The sequence below is a fragment of the Lemur catta genome, chromosome 7, assembly GCF_020740605.2.
Source record: "Lemur catta isolate mLemCat1 chromosome 7, mLemCat1.pri, whole genome shotgun sequence".
NCBI lineage: Eukaryota > Metazoa > Chordata > Mammalia > Primates > Lemuridae > Lemur > Lemur catta.
Window position 1 is genome coordinate 27,231,327 of NC_059134.1, and position 14,865 is coordinate 27,246,191.

Here is a 14,865-nt window from a genome sequence, read left to right on the forward strand (position 1 = left end):
GTAAACTGCCCCAGGAGCTGCCTACCTGTCTCTCCCTTTTCCCCTCAGTTGTACACTGCATACTCCCTTTCCTTGAGTCTCTGGTAAGAGTTGGGCTTAGGGACAGGAATAGACCCAGCCTATGCTTTGAGCTATGGTCATATGCTCAATCAATTTTACCAGAACTTTCTGCATTGGATTACCAGGCATATGTGCCTAGATTATAAAATGCCATTGATCCTTTTTTGTCTTTTCCTTCAAGAACCTTACAGATAGCAGGGCCAAGGCAGAATTTAGGTATCCTTAGGTCAAAAATCTTATGATTATATTGCTAACCTTTGTATGTCTGAACTTCACTCCCTGTGTGTTGAGATAAAGATTTATAAACAGAGGAAAGACATGACGGATCTGTGTGCTTCCCAGAAGTCAACCAGAGTCTCTCCTTCACCCTTCGGATCAAAATAAGATAGATCAAATCTCCATGTTTGGTCTGAGGAAGTACAATGAATGCCTTTTTTCAGGGACTTCTGTGAAACATAGGGGGATTTACATTCTCGTGGTTACCTGAGGTGCTCTGCCCCCACATCTGCTGTATTAGTTCTGTTTCGGCATCTTCTTGCCATCCTAAACCTGCTGCTCTGGTCTATAGCTCACAAACCCAGACATAGAACTTAGCCCTTTTGCTTTGTTGCCACAATGCAAACCCCAGCATTTGTATGTCTGGAACACATCACTAAAGAAGGTAGGGTTTTTGACATTTGAAATAACTCTTAAGGAAAATTAGAGCAGAAACTGACTCTGTTGGTCCAGGACTGTGCAGAGAGCCTAACCTTGAGTTTTTAGGTGCCCCAAATGATATGTGTGGGGCTCTTCTCCATCAGCACGCCCCATGCAGAGGAAGCACAGGCAGTCCAGGAGTGGAGTTCAGCTGGGGGGAGGGAGTATAAGTGAAGGAAGAGTGAATGAGGGATTTCCAGGGTGTTGATAAGAGGGTGGTTTAAGTAACAGACCTTGGCTGCTTTAGGGCTGTTGGTAAAAACTGGTGGGGCTTAGAAAGGTAGAGATGATGTGGTCTCTAGTGCCACCTGTTGCCCAAGTAAATGAAGAACTACTGGCTTTTCACCAATCTATGGAGGACTGTACCCCTGGAGAAGTGCCTGATTTTAGTGATATCCCTCAAAACAACCACCTCCCAAGGTGGGGATGGGGGCGGGGTGGGGAGTGGTAGTGGGTGGTCCATAGGAGAGTTGTGTCGCTGTAGTAGCGTCTGCTGTGGACAGCAGAGAAACAGCCAGTTTAGAAGAAGCCTCTAAACACGATACAGCTGGTTTCCTATCCTCTGAGTACCTTAGGGACCACAGGTAATAGGCAGACTGTGATGAAAAGAACAAGGTGCTCTTCTGATCTATATTCAAAGTCTACTACCTATGATCATTTGTATTTCTTCTCCTAGGACCTCTGTCACCCACCTGTCTGATGGTGGTAATGGCCCAGTTTTAGTTTTTCTTTCATGTATTCTTATTATTACCTAGAGGAAGATATATCCAATAAAAGTAAATTTAAAACTCAACTCAGAAGGTTGTATCAGCATGTCCTTAATGATTTCCAGGAAAAGCCTTAAGAAAAAAATAAAACCATAATTCTCTCATGAATTCTGTTTAATAGAAATTTGACATCAAATGTCTATGGTTTGGGAGATAGGGTGCCATTTTTGCTCCCTTTTTGTATAGAGCACTGGTTTTAAACTTAGTTTCCAGACCTTGTGGTTGTGCTATCAGATGGGTACGAAGGTGCCGTGGAACCCATAAGGCATTTGCACAGGTACCTCTGCTCGGCCCAGTTCTTCAAAATTCTTGGCATCCAACACTAGGAGGAAATTGTTTTCATTCTAGAAAAGGAAAAAACAGCACTGAAAATTCCTTCTTTTTTAAGTCAAAAATCTGTCTGTCTCCTCGACTGGACTGTAAAATTCCTGATGGTGAGACCATGTCTTGCACATCCTCGTATCTACCCCCAGCACCTAGCATAGTGCCTATCCACTCACTGAATGTTTTCTGAATCGCTGCTGGGCTGAAAAGGAAGTCATGGCTAAAGAAGTTCATACCTAGAGCAAAGAAAGTAGGTTGTCTATATCAATCACCCTCACAGGATTTCTTGGAGTTTAATGACCTTTTTGCCTACTCCTTTCCAATCTCCTAAGAGACATATTATAGAAACTCTTTCTTCCAAATTAGAAATGCCTCCATTTTGTGTTACTTTGGAGCTATTCAAAGGGCAGCACTGCAAGGCAGACAGAGATTGGCCCTGATCTAATTACAGGAGTGGCAAGTGCATGACATGAGGACAAAGTCCCATAGGCCCATGGCAGAAATCACTAATTGATCACAACACTTTTCCCACTGGACCCTTAAAAGGCCTTAGAATTCTACACCCCAAGCAGCCACTAATAATTGATCAAAGCTGGTATTCAAAGTCAACCTATTTGTCATAAGATTGCACTAAGTAAAAAGTCAGGTAGTAAATAACATTATTAAGACACTAGGTGAGGGATTATGATATTGGACTTTGAGGTCATTTCATTGAAATTGGCAACACAGATGGCAGTATGAACATTAGACTAGAACTCAGAAGACTTAGAGTTAAATACTGGCTTTAGCCCAGGCACGGTGGCTGATGCCTGTAATCCTAGCACTTTGGGAGGCCCAGGTGGGAGGACTGCTTGAGGCCAGGAGTTTGAGACCAGCCTGAGCAACATAGCGAGACTCTGTCTCTACAAAAAAATTTAAAAATTAGCCAGGCATGGTGTTACATGCCTGTATTTCCAGTCTCTCGGGAGGCTGAAGCAGGAGGATCGCTTGAGCCCAGGCATTGGAGGTTGGAGTCAGCTATGACCATGCCACTGCACTCTAGCCTGGACAATAGAGTGAGACCCTGTCTCAAAAAAAAATAAAATAAAATATTATTGGTTTTACCACTATGAGATCTCACGCAAGTCTCTTTCAACTTCTTTACATTACAAATGCCACATGTTGTAAAAATGGTATCCCACAAAGTTGTTTTGATGACTACATAATATATATGAAAGTAATTTGTAAATAACAAATCCATATGCAAATGTAAATTGTTATTATGGTCTTACAAATAGAACTTTAAAACAATAATAAAATATAAATTGTGATAAAGGGTATGTAAATAGTAAGGAGGGGAAGAGAAGAGAGAAAATGCCATATTGGAATCAAAGTAAACTATGGACCACATCAATATGTATCCTTGATCTATCAGATGGCACAGTGGTACTTTTCCTTCTGACCAGTGACAGGGAAATACATTTACCTGGTTGGGTGTAATCACCACAGAAAGAATGACCCCATTATCTTCTTCAGTGGCTCCGGGTACTGGAACAAAAACAGGTTCTGAGGGATAATAGCCATCTTCCCTCCAAACCTGCAAGTTCCGAAAAAGGTATTTGATAAAAGGCCAGTTGTGAGCAGGAAGCTTTCTATAGCTTTTGTCACTCCAAGCATGAATTTGGCTGTCAATAGAATATTCCAACAGTAAAATAATCATGCTTGCTGAGTTGAATATAGGAAAGAGAGAGAGAGGGAGATTTTGCAGCCCCAGATTCCATCACCATCAAACATAATTTGCGTGATTATAATTTCCCACCAACCTGAAATATAGTTGTCCCAAGAAACTTAACCCCATGGTTTCTCCCAAATTAACATCAAGATCCAAGATCAAGCATAGAATTATTCTTCTGGGCTTGGGGTTTATTTAGATTCCCTACAGGGAACATGCCCTTAACATAGATGATTTCATGGTTTTCAAACTTAATAAAAGAAAATGGCTGAGCTGTTAAATATTAAAGGATCTCAAGAGCTACCTTAAACAAAACAAACTAATTCAAAGGGAAGAATCATCACCTTCAGTGTCTTGTTCACCACGTCAACCTTGATCAGAGAATCCCCCACCAAATGCCGAAAGCCACAGCCATAGAAGAAATGATACTTTTTGCCACTGAATTGGCCATAGTTGATCTGGGGAAATTCAATGCCCCCTTCCTCCTCTAGGTCCTCGTGATGTAAATTCTCATGAGAGCACCAGATCTAAAAGAGATTCCAAAAGGATTTGTAGTGGTAGCTTAATTCTCAGCTATTCTCTTCTTATGTAGGTCAGTGAGAGCACTAATACTCTGTAAAGTTTGTGACAGGGCTTGGACACTGAGTTTCTGTGTCTTTTTTTAATATTTTTCCACTTTCCATCACACATATGGATGCATAAAAGATTATCAGGTTTTGTGAATAAGCCATCCAATGGCTAGGAGCTGGAAATACGCTTTTTATTTTACTAAAGCTAAGACATTGATAGCTGCACAATGATAAGCCTGTGGTAAGCACATATTATCTAAAAGGAAGGAATTACCAGTGCCAATTTCAAATGCTCACACATCCCACAACCATTAGAAAGTTGCATATCTCTGTTTCAAAACACAAGAAGGAAGATAAACATGGTGCTCATTCCCACCCCGTTTCTGCAATTGTTAGGCAAACACTATTCCATGCTCAACTGAATGTGATGGAACTTATTGGGCACTAAACATTATGGAGAACAGTCGATGAATAAAGTAACATCAGTAAAGTTAGACTTACTAACATTAGTCTTAGTCTAATGTCCTCTCATAGCATACCTTTCCATCAGCCTGTTTCACAGCACTGGCTGAAGAATAGGACAATGGACTGAGGTTCACTCCCTCAGGGGCATTCAAACTGACATTTAAGGGCAAAACAAATCTTCGAGGGAATGATCTGGCTGCTGAATTATAGACCTGTTCAGGAGGGAGGAACAAACAGGTGAAAAATTTTCATTCGTAGGATAACAGCATGTCCCAATAATTTAGACCGAGTCAACATTATTGGCATTCCTAAGTATTAATAATTACATAAATGATAATTTCCACTCTTGCATTTATTTAACAAATATTTGTTGAGTACCTCCCATATGCCAAGCACTGTTTTAGACACTGAGGATTCAACAGTGAATAAAGCAAAGTCTTTGGCCTCACAGAACTTATATTCTAGTGGAGGAAGAAGGACAATAAACACATTTAAAAATTATTAAATATTTATGTTATTTAATTAGCATCAAATAAACATATGATTATATAGCGAAATGGAGAAGGAATAGAGAATAACAAGGGCTGCTCTCTTCTTCAGGTTTGGTCAGGGTAGACTTCTGTGCAGAAAAGGAATAACTTAGCAGGGTTGAGTTACTCAAACACTGCATTCTCAAGAAAGACCTGTTTTCATGACTGACCCTTGGCTGTCTCCTGGGAACTGAATTCTTGGGATGTTCTGTCTGATAAGAGTGTTCTTGCACGTGTGAAGCCTTCAGTTGCACTGTAGTAGTTTGTACAGATAGTTTATACTAACAGTGTGATTTATAATGATCTAGAACTTCATGAACGAAGGTTAGTCATGTAGGGCCTGTATGCCTATATGGCTGATCCCAGTAAAAACCCTGGACAACCAGGCTTGGGTGAGCGTCTTTGGGAGGCTACATTTCACACGTTGTCACAACTAGTTCCTGGAGGAATTAAGTGCATCCATTGTGACGCTACTGGAAGAGGATCCCTGGAAGCATACACCTGTTTTCCTCCAGACTTCATCTCATGTGCCTTTTCCTTTTGAAGATTTTGCTTTGTATCTTTTTACTGTCATCAGAGTCATGAGTATGACTATATGTTGAGTCCCGTGAGTCCTCGTTTCAAATCATCAAACCTGGAGTGATCCTGGGAGCCCCCAACAAAACCTCTCTGTGAAGATGATGTTTAAGCAGGAGACTTAAATAAAAGAAGTGCATTTTTCCTGACAATATGTGCTAAGTATATTTTCCCCTCCTGAAATATTGTAAGTTGGAAAACAAACCACGCCATTTCCCCCCTTATACCTAGTCCATATGATCTCCATCCCCTATAGAAATCTTTTTACTGGGTAAAGATTTAGTGCCATTCATAAGCTTCATAAAGAATTAGCTTTTTAAAAGTCACATTTAATTATATTTAAACTTTTTGTTCTTTTGCAAAACCATAGCTAAACAAAAAAGAACCTTCAAATAATGATGGATTAGGTAATGTGGATCAACTACACCATTGAGAACAGCTAGAAAAGCTGGACAAAATGTTTAAAACAGCTGTTTGAAGGCACTGGTGAGCTAAAAAGACAGAGGGGAACAATGGGGCAAGGTTTGTGAGAAAAAGAAACCCACGGAAATGGACTAGATACTGGGGCAACCTTTCCCTTAAGGATCTACACAGATGCTCAACAGCATTAGTCATTAGGGAAATGGAAATCAAAACTACAATGAGATGCCACTTCACACCCATTAGGATGGCTATTATTAAAAAAAAATGGAAAATAATAAATGTTGGTGAAGAAACTGGAACTCTGTACATTTCTGATAGGAATGAAAAATGGTACAGCCACTGTGGAAAAGTTTAGCAATTCCCCAAAAAGTTAAACATAGAATTATTATATGGTCCAGCAATTCCACTTTTAGATATATACCTAAAAGAATTGAAAATGGGAACTCAAACAGATATTTGCATGCCAGTATTCATAATAGCATTATTCATAATAGCCAAAAGGTGGAAACAACCCAAATATCCATCAACAGATGAGTAAACAAAATGTAGTATATACATACAATGGATTATTATTCAATCTTAAAAAGGAATAAAATTCTGATACATGCTACAGCATGGATGAACCTTGAAAACAGTATGCTAAATGAAATAGTCCAGCTCTTGCAGGGACAGAATCCTTCTTGAAATTATATAAGTAAATGAAAATCTTCACTAGAGGAAGATAACATCACCCTGTGTCTCAAAATATTTCTATAAATTTTCAAACACAATATTCTGCATATGATAAATAACCAGCACATGCAAAGATAAGACAACATGACTAAAAACCAAAATAAACAAGATGATAGGAACAGAGCCACAGAGGATCCAGATAATAGAGTTATCAGACTTTATTCTGAATATGTTTGAGGAATTCTTCTAAATTGAGAATTGTGGCAAAAAACTATAAATTGTAAAAGAGAACCAAATCAAAATTCTAGAACTGAAAAATGCAATTAATTTAAGAACTTTGTGATTAGGTTTAACAGCAGAATAGATACAATTAAAGAGAGAATGTTTAAGCAGTAAGATAGGTAAGAAGAAAATATTAAAAAAAAAAAACTCTTGCTTAGAAAAGGATGGAAAATACTAAAAGAACATAAGGGACAGAGGGATAGAGTAAAAAGGAATAACATATATGTATTGCAGTCCCAGAAAGCAAGGAGAGAAAGGATTTACCAGATGCAATATTTGAAGAAATAATGGTCGAAATTTTTCAAAAGTAATGATAGACGTCAAACCATAGATTTAAGAATCCCTAAAAACCCCAAGTAAAACAAATGAAAAAAAAAAAGCTTATTGAGATCTCATAATACAGTTGCAAAAAACTGAAGAGAAAATCTTAAGAGCAGTCGGCGGAGGCGGGGGGGAGATCAACTTCAAAGAAGCAAAGATTAAATTGATAACTGATTTCTCAACAGAAATTAGAAGACAATGCAATTATATCAAACACCTTCCAAGAAGGAAGATAAAATAAAGACATTTCTTCTGACAAACAAAAACAGGGATTTTCATCATCAGTGTTTTTTTTAAGGTGGGGTCTCTCTCTGTTACCCAGTACACTGACACAATCATAGCTCACTGTGGTAACCTCAAACTCCTGGGCCCAGAGATCCTCCCACCTCAACCTCCCCGGTAGCTAGGACTACAGGCATGCACCACCACCGTGGCTAATTTTTTTATTTTTTGTAGGGACTGGGTCTTGCTATTTTGCCCCATGCATTCTCGGACTCCTGGCCTCAAACAATCATCTCACCTTGGCCTCCCAAACTGCTGAGATTACAGGAGTAAGCCACCACACCCAGCCCATCACCAGCACTTTTGAACTAAAGGAAATACTAAAGTATGTTCATCAATCAGAAGAAAACATTTCCAGATGGAAAGCTCAGAAAAGGGGGAAGGAATTAAGTAAGGGCAACAAACAAGGTATAGATATGGGTAAATGGGTAGTATTGGTAATTATGACTGTATAAAGCAACAATAAGAATAATGCCTTATAGGGTTTAATAGAGACAGAGAATCAAAATATACAAGAACAGAAACATAAAAATCAAAAGTAGAGTAAGTGGAGTTAAAGTATCACAGAATCCTTGCATTGGCTGGAAAAGAAGTAAAAGGACGAATTTATAATATACTTTGATAAATCAAGAATGCCCATTGAAATCTCTAAAAATAACTTCTAAAAGAATAGCAAAAGAATGTATAACTACCAAGCTAATGGACAGAAGGTTGGGGTTGGGGATGAGGAGGTGGAAATGAAATAATAAAATACACTCAACCAATCCAGAGAAGGCGAGAAATGAGAAAGAAAAAGAACTAGTGGCACAAATAGGAAGCAAATAGTAAGATGGCATATTTAAACCCCAATATATTGGTGATCATTCAACTAAATGCCCCATAAAAAGTTAAGAATCAGCACAATGGATTTTAAAATTTATGTTGCTTACAATATACTCATTTAGAAAGATTAAAAGTAAAAGGATGGAAAAGTGATAGCACGCAAACTGCAAAAAGCAGACTTTGAGGCAAAAAGCATTACTCAAAGATGAATGTTCAATAAACTAGAAAGGTAAAACAATTCTAAATTTGTATGCACACAAAAACAGAGTAACAAATATGTAAAACACAAATTAACATAACTATAAGGAGAAAAAGAAAAATCCATACTGAAAGGTATATTTTAATATACCTTTCAATAACTGATACAACAAACAGAGATCAATAAAGATTTGAATATTAACAGTATGACGTAATTGACCTATAAAACATCCACAATGCATAATATACATTCTTCTAAGATACACATGGCACATTTAAAAAAATGATCTTATGTTGGACCATAAAGCAAATCTCAATAAATTTTAAAGGATTAAAATCATATAGTAAAATTATGCTAGAAATAAACGACCAGAAAAACTAGAAAAATTTCTCCATGTTTGAAAATTGTGATAGTGATAGTATTTAGAACAATATGGTACTGCCATGAGCATACACAAGTAGACCAGTGGAACAGAATATAGATTCCAGAAGCAGAATAATACATACACAGATAATTGATTTTTCTAGAAGATAATATAGGATAGTATGTTCATGACCTTACCATGAGAAGATGTCTAAAACAATATACACAATGTATTAGTCATAAAGGAAAAGACTGATATCCTGGATCATATTTTTTTTCTTTTCTTCTTTTTTTTTTATTTCAGCATATTATGGGGGTACAAAAGTTGTTTAGGTTACGTATATTGCCCTTGCCCCATCTCCCCCCGCCGAATCCGAGCTTCAAGCGTGTCCATCCCCTAGACAGTGCACATCGCACTCATTATGTATGTATACACCCATCCTCTCCCCACCACACATCTGCCCAACACCCGATTAATGTTATTCCTAAATGTGCTATTAGGTGATGTATACTGTATCATATTAAATTAAGAATGTCTATTCATCAAAAGGCACCATTAGCTTGATGTGGTAGTGTGCACTTGTAGTCCCAGCTACTTAGGAGGCTGAGGTGGGAGGATTGCTTGAGCCCAGGAGTTTGAGACCATCCTGGGCAACATAGTGAGACCCCACCTCAAAAAAATGTATCATCAAAATAATCTGATAAAGGTATCTACAAAAATATCTATAGCAATTTTATACTTGATGGAAAATTATTCAATGTTTTCCAATGCTATCAGCACTTCTATTTAACTTGAAGTCCTACCTGGTACAATAAGGCAATAAAAAGAAATAAAAGGCATAAGTATTGGAAAGAAAGAAGTAAAACTGTCATAGAAAAATTAGCAAGGTGTGGGGGCACATGCTCATAGTCCCATCTACTTGGGAGGCCAAGGCAGGAGGATTTCTTGAGCCCAGGAGTTTGAGGTTGCAGTGAGCCATGATGACACCACTGCACTTTAGCCTCGGTGACAGAGTGAAACCCTCTCTCAAAAAAAAAAAAAAAGCCAAAATAAAAGAAACCCAACAAAAAAAGAGAAATAAAACTGCCATTATTTTCAGATAACATGATTGTGTACATAGAAAATCCAAAATAATCTGCAGATCAACTGTGTAAACTAATAAGTGAATTTAGCAAGATCTATGGATATGAGGTAATATACAAAATCAGTTGCATTTCTATATACCAGCAACAAGCAGAAAATTAAAGTTTAGAAAATACCTTTTACAACAGTTTCAAAAGACACAAAATGTCTAGGAAAAAAATTAGCAAAAGATATGTAGTATCCTTACACTGAAACTATAATGCTACTGAGAGAAATTAAAGAAGACCCAAATAAATGGAGAGATATTCCATGTTCATGATTGGAAGATTCAATATTGTAAAGATGTCAATTTTTCCCAAAGTGATCTATAGTTGCAACACGATCTGAATCAGGTTTTTTTTTCCTTTGCAAAAACTGACAAGTTGACATCGAACTAAAAAGCTTCTGTATATCAAAGGAAACAAACAACAAAATGAAAAGGCAACATACAGACTGGGAAAAAATAATTGGAAGCCACATATCTGCTAAGGGGTTAATACTCAGAATTTATAAAGAACTCTTACAACTCAATAGCAGAAAAACAAATAACCTGATTAAAAAATGGGCAAAGGACCTGAATAGACATTTCTCCAAAGAAGACATAAAAATATTCAAAAGGAATATGAAAAGGTGCCCAACATCACCAATCATAAGGGAAATACATATTAAAACCACTATGAGATATCACTCTATCATCTAAAAAACAAGAGATAACAAATGTTGGCAAGGGTGTGGAGGAAAGGGATTCCTAGAACACTGTTGGTGGGAATGTAGATTGGTACAGCCATTATGGAAAACAGCACAGAGGTTCCTAAAGAAATTAAAAATACAGTTTACCTTAGAACAAAATGGGGGTTGGGGTGCCACCCACACACACAGTCGAAAATCCACATATAACTTTTGACTCCTCCAAAACTTAACTACCAATAGCCTACTGTTGACTGGAAGCCTTACTGATAATATAAACAGTTGATTAATATATATTTCATATGTTACATGTACTATATGCTATATTCCTACAATAAAGTAGGTTAGAGAAAAGAAAATACTATTAAGGAAATCCTAAGAAAGAGAAAAAATATTTACTATTCATTAAGTGGAGGTGGATCGTCTTAAAGATCTTCATCCTCATTGTCTTCACGCTGAATAGGCTGAAGAGGAGGAAGAGTTGGGGTTGGTCTTGCTGTCTCAGGGGTGACAGGCAGAAGAAAATCCACATACGTATAAGTGGACCAATGAATTTCAAACACATGTTGTTCAAGAGTCAACTGTAGAACTATCATATGACCCAGTAATCCCTCTTCTTAGTATGTACTCAAAAGAGATGAAATCACTACCTCATGAAGATATCTGCACTCCCATGTTCATTGCAGCATTATTCACAATAGCAAGATACAGAAACAATCTAAATGCCCATTGACGGGTAAATGGATAACGAAAATGTGGTGTATATGTATATGATGGTATATTATTCAATCTTAAAAAAGAAGATCCTGCCATTCACCAAACATAGATGGACCTTGACAACATTATGCTAAGTGAAATAAGCCAGACACAAAGAAAAATATTGCATGATCTCAGTTATATGTCAGATATTTTAAAAAGAACTCAAATAAACAGAGAGAAAATGAAATAGTGGTTACCATGGGAGGGAGAGGAAGGGAAAGGAAAGATGTAGGTCAAAGGATACAAAATAGCCATATGTAGTATGAACAAGTCTAATCTACATATACAACATGACGAATAAAGTTAATAAAATTATATTGTATTAGTGATTTTTTTTGAGACAGAGTCTCACTCTGTCACCTGGGCTAAAGTGCTGTGGCATCAGCCTAGCTCACAGCAACCTCAAACTCTTGGGCTCAAGAGATCCTCCTGCCTCAGCCTCCTGAGTAGCTGGGACTACAGGCATGCGCCATCATGCCCAGCTAATTTTTTCTATATATTTTTAGTTGTCCAGCTAATTTCTTTCTTTCTTTCTTTTTTTTTTTAGTAGAGACAGGGTCTCACTCTTGCTCAGGCTGGTCTCAAACTCCTGAGCTCAAACGATCCACCCACCTCAGCCTCCCAGAGTGCTAGAATTACAGGCGTGAGCCATTGTGCCCAGCCAGAATTTTTGTTAAATAAGTAGATTTTAGCTGCTCTGAACACAAAAAAGCATTTATGTAAGATGATAAATACGTTAATCTGCTTCACTATAGTAACCATTTTACTATCTATATGTATCCCATAACATCATGTTGTAAACCTCAAATATACACAATATGATTTATTTTTCAAAAAACAAATAACTGACAAGTTGATAAAATTTATGGAAATGCAAAAGGCCATGAAAACCTCAGACAATCTTAAAAAAGAAGAGCTAAAGGACTCACACCACAGATAACAAGACCTACCATAAAGCTATAAGCAAGTTTAGTAGGTATAAGAAAACTTAATAAGTACTGTTTTAAAAACATTTTAAAATAAAACTACAGCTGAAAAATAAAACTAAACTTGAAGACAATTTACACTGCATAATTCAAGGAAAATGTTTACTTTGGATTCAGTATCATCTAGGTGAACTGATTGACGGTCCATTTTGCTAGCCCTTCTAGGAAAATGCAGTAAGTATGTTTGGTGCCTAAGTGTAATAAGGAACTAATCACAAATGCTTTAAAACATATACCTTGGCTCTCTTTGCCATGCTTCTTATTTATTAGGCATTAAGTAAGCTACTCCAAATTATTTTTTAATATTAATTAAATGACAAAGCTGTGTATTCAATGCTAGAAAACTCTCCCTCCTTGTTTGCCACAAGGGGGCGAGAAACAGATAATTCCAAAGCCAAAGCCAGATCCTAGATAATTCAAAATTATTTTGACGACTACTGACAAATCCTGATGTTTACCTGATCAAGTCCTTCCCCAGCTCTCCTGAGATTCTGTAGTTGGTAAATTTCTAGGTTCCCTCCATTATCTTGACAGCACAAATCAATTATAACACAGCCCTGGTCCTCAAAGGCATTGATTTGATGAAAAGTAACAAAAGGTTTGCTGTAGTACAACCCTGGAAGAAGCTGCAGGAGAAAACACAAGCAATGAAAAAGAGATTTATTTTATTTTATTTTATTTTATGAACAGAACCACAAAATTTAAAATAAGAAAATTAAGAGGATTTCCCCCGCTTGAAGTGGCAGGCGCAGTGCCTGTTCAAGAAGTAGAATTCCAGAATGTAAAAGTGAATACCCTTTAAGCATTGCTTGCTTAAGTCATCTCATCTCATGTTAATCAATGAACTGAGGCTATTTGATACAGACCACTCAACTTTATAACTAACTTAAAAATCCTCATGAAATATGGCACAATGTTTTGAAGGATAAATAAATACTGGATTCCAACTGCATGGTTAAATAGAAAATATATGCTTATGATAAGTTAAGTGGCTAATTCTTTGAAAAGTGCACTCATTACTAAAAATTTTTGTAATGAAATTCAGGTAGTTAAGATACTATGTCTTTAGAGAGGTAAAAAGTAGACAAATATAATAGTGCTATTAATCAGGAGTATTAAAAGATATCAACCAGCATGCTTAGATTTTGGGGGGATTATCAGATTCACATATTAAGAAGCCATAAAAGCAACTAATTAAAGTGTTATTTTAAAAGTTACAGAATATCTTTGAATGAACAACACCCTCCTTCACAACTACTATGATATGGAAGAATCCATGCTAAGAGGGTTCCCTGGATGCCATTTTAATTGAATCAGATAATTAAAATGACAAAGCATTTCCTATAATTCTCTAACATGCAAAATCCACTGTAATAATTATGTAGCTAGCTCAACCTATAGGAGAAAGTAATGTCCTTGATTAACAGTGTCATATGCAAGTAATGCCCAGTAAAGGTGAGAAATCAACCATATGGAAATTTTGCCTTTGTGTCCAGTCATTTTCATGATGAATATACTCAAAATACTCTACCTGTCCAGTGTGTTTATCCACAACATGAAACCGTGTATTATACTGGGGTTCCCAGTTTATGCCATCTGAAACGGCCTTTCCCCGAATTTTAGAAGTGACAATTTTCCACATATTCATCTTTAGAGGTTGCTCAATGAAGATTATGTAGTTCCTTGTCATTCCTAAAAGGTTCCGGCAAATAATAAAATGTTATTTGGCAAACTAGAGTTGTCTGAAATGTGACATTTAGAGGACTTGTCTGAATTCCTGCTGACCTAACAAATGCCAGCCAGAAATACTTCTTCACTGTTTCCCAGCTCTGCTATACATATTTCCTGTTCCTACATTTAAAAAAAGGGAACTGTGTCTATCTTGGGTCAAATGTTTGCAGCTTGCTTTTTATCTTTTTTTCTTATCTTTTCAAATTGCTTTTTTAGGAACAAAGTAAAGAAGTATGGTATTAAAGTGTCTTTTATGAACTATACGTTTATTTCTTAATCCTTTTCCTATTTCTTCTGGGGGTAAGGAGCCAGGAGCAGTCTGGCTATAATAGTTTAGAATTCAGAAAATAAATATTCTGAGTAAAAGCTGAAGTAAACTATAAAGAATTTGAATTTCCCCAAGAAATGTAGTCAAGACCTTTTTATGTATGATTATTACTTGTGGGCTTTAAAGTTGCCTAAAAGTTTGAATTCTATCAATTAATTTTTTAATGATTGTTTAAACTAAAGCAACTAC

The 14,865-nt window shown here is 36.8% G+C and overlaps 1 protein-coding gene across 2 annotated transcripts in view; it reads right to left on the bottom strand.

Moving 5' to 3' along the window:
• Nucleotides 1–1,619: 1,619 nt before the first annotated feature.
• The window catches only part of BCO2 (beta-carotene oxygenase 2), a 35,455-nt gene continuing 22,209 nt past the window's right edge, over nt 1,620–14,865 (bottom strand). For both annotated transcript variants that reach the window (XM_045556579.1, XM_045556580.1), the window contains exons 7-12: nt 14,149–14,309; nt 13,076–13,243; nt 4,667–4,804; nt 3,903–4,085; nt 3,313–3,423; nt 1,620–1,867 (exon numbers count right to left, since the gene is read on the bottom strand). In XM_045556579.1, coding sequence (XP_045412535.1) covers nt 1,754–1,867; nt 3,313–3,423; nt 3,903–4,085; nt 4,667–4,804; nt 13,076–13,243; nt 14,149–14,309 — 875 coding nt within the window. In that variant the 3' untranslated portion in view covers nt 1,620–1,753. The remainder of the gene's footprint in view (nt 1,868–3,312; nt 3,424–3,902; nt 4,086–4,666; nt 4,805–13,075; nt 13,244–14,148; nt 14,310–14,865) is intronic.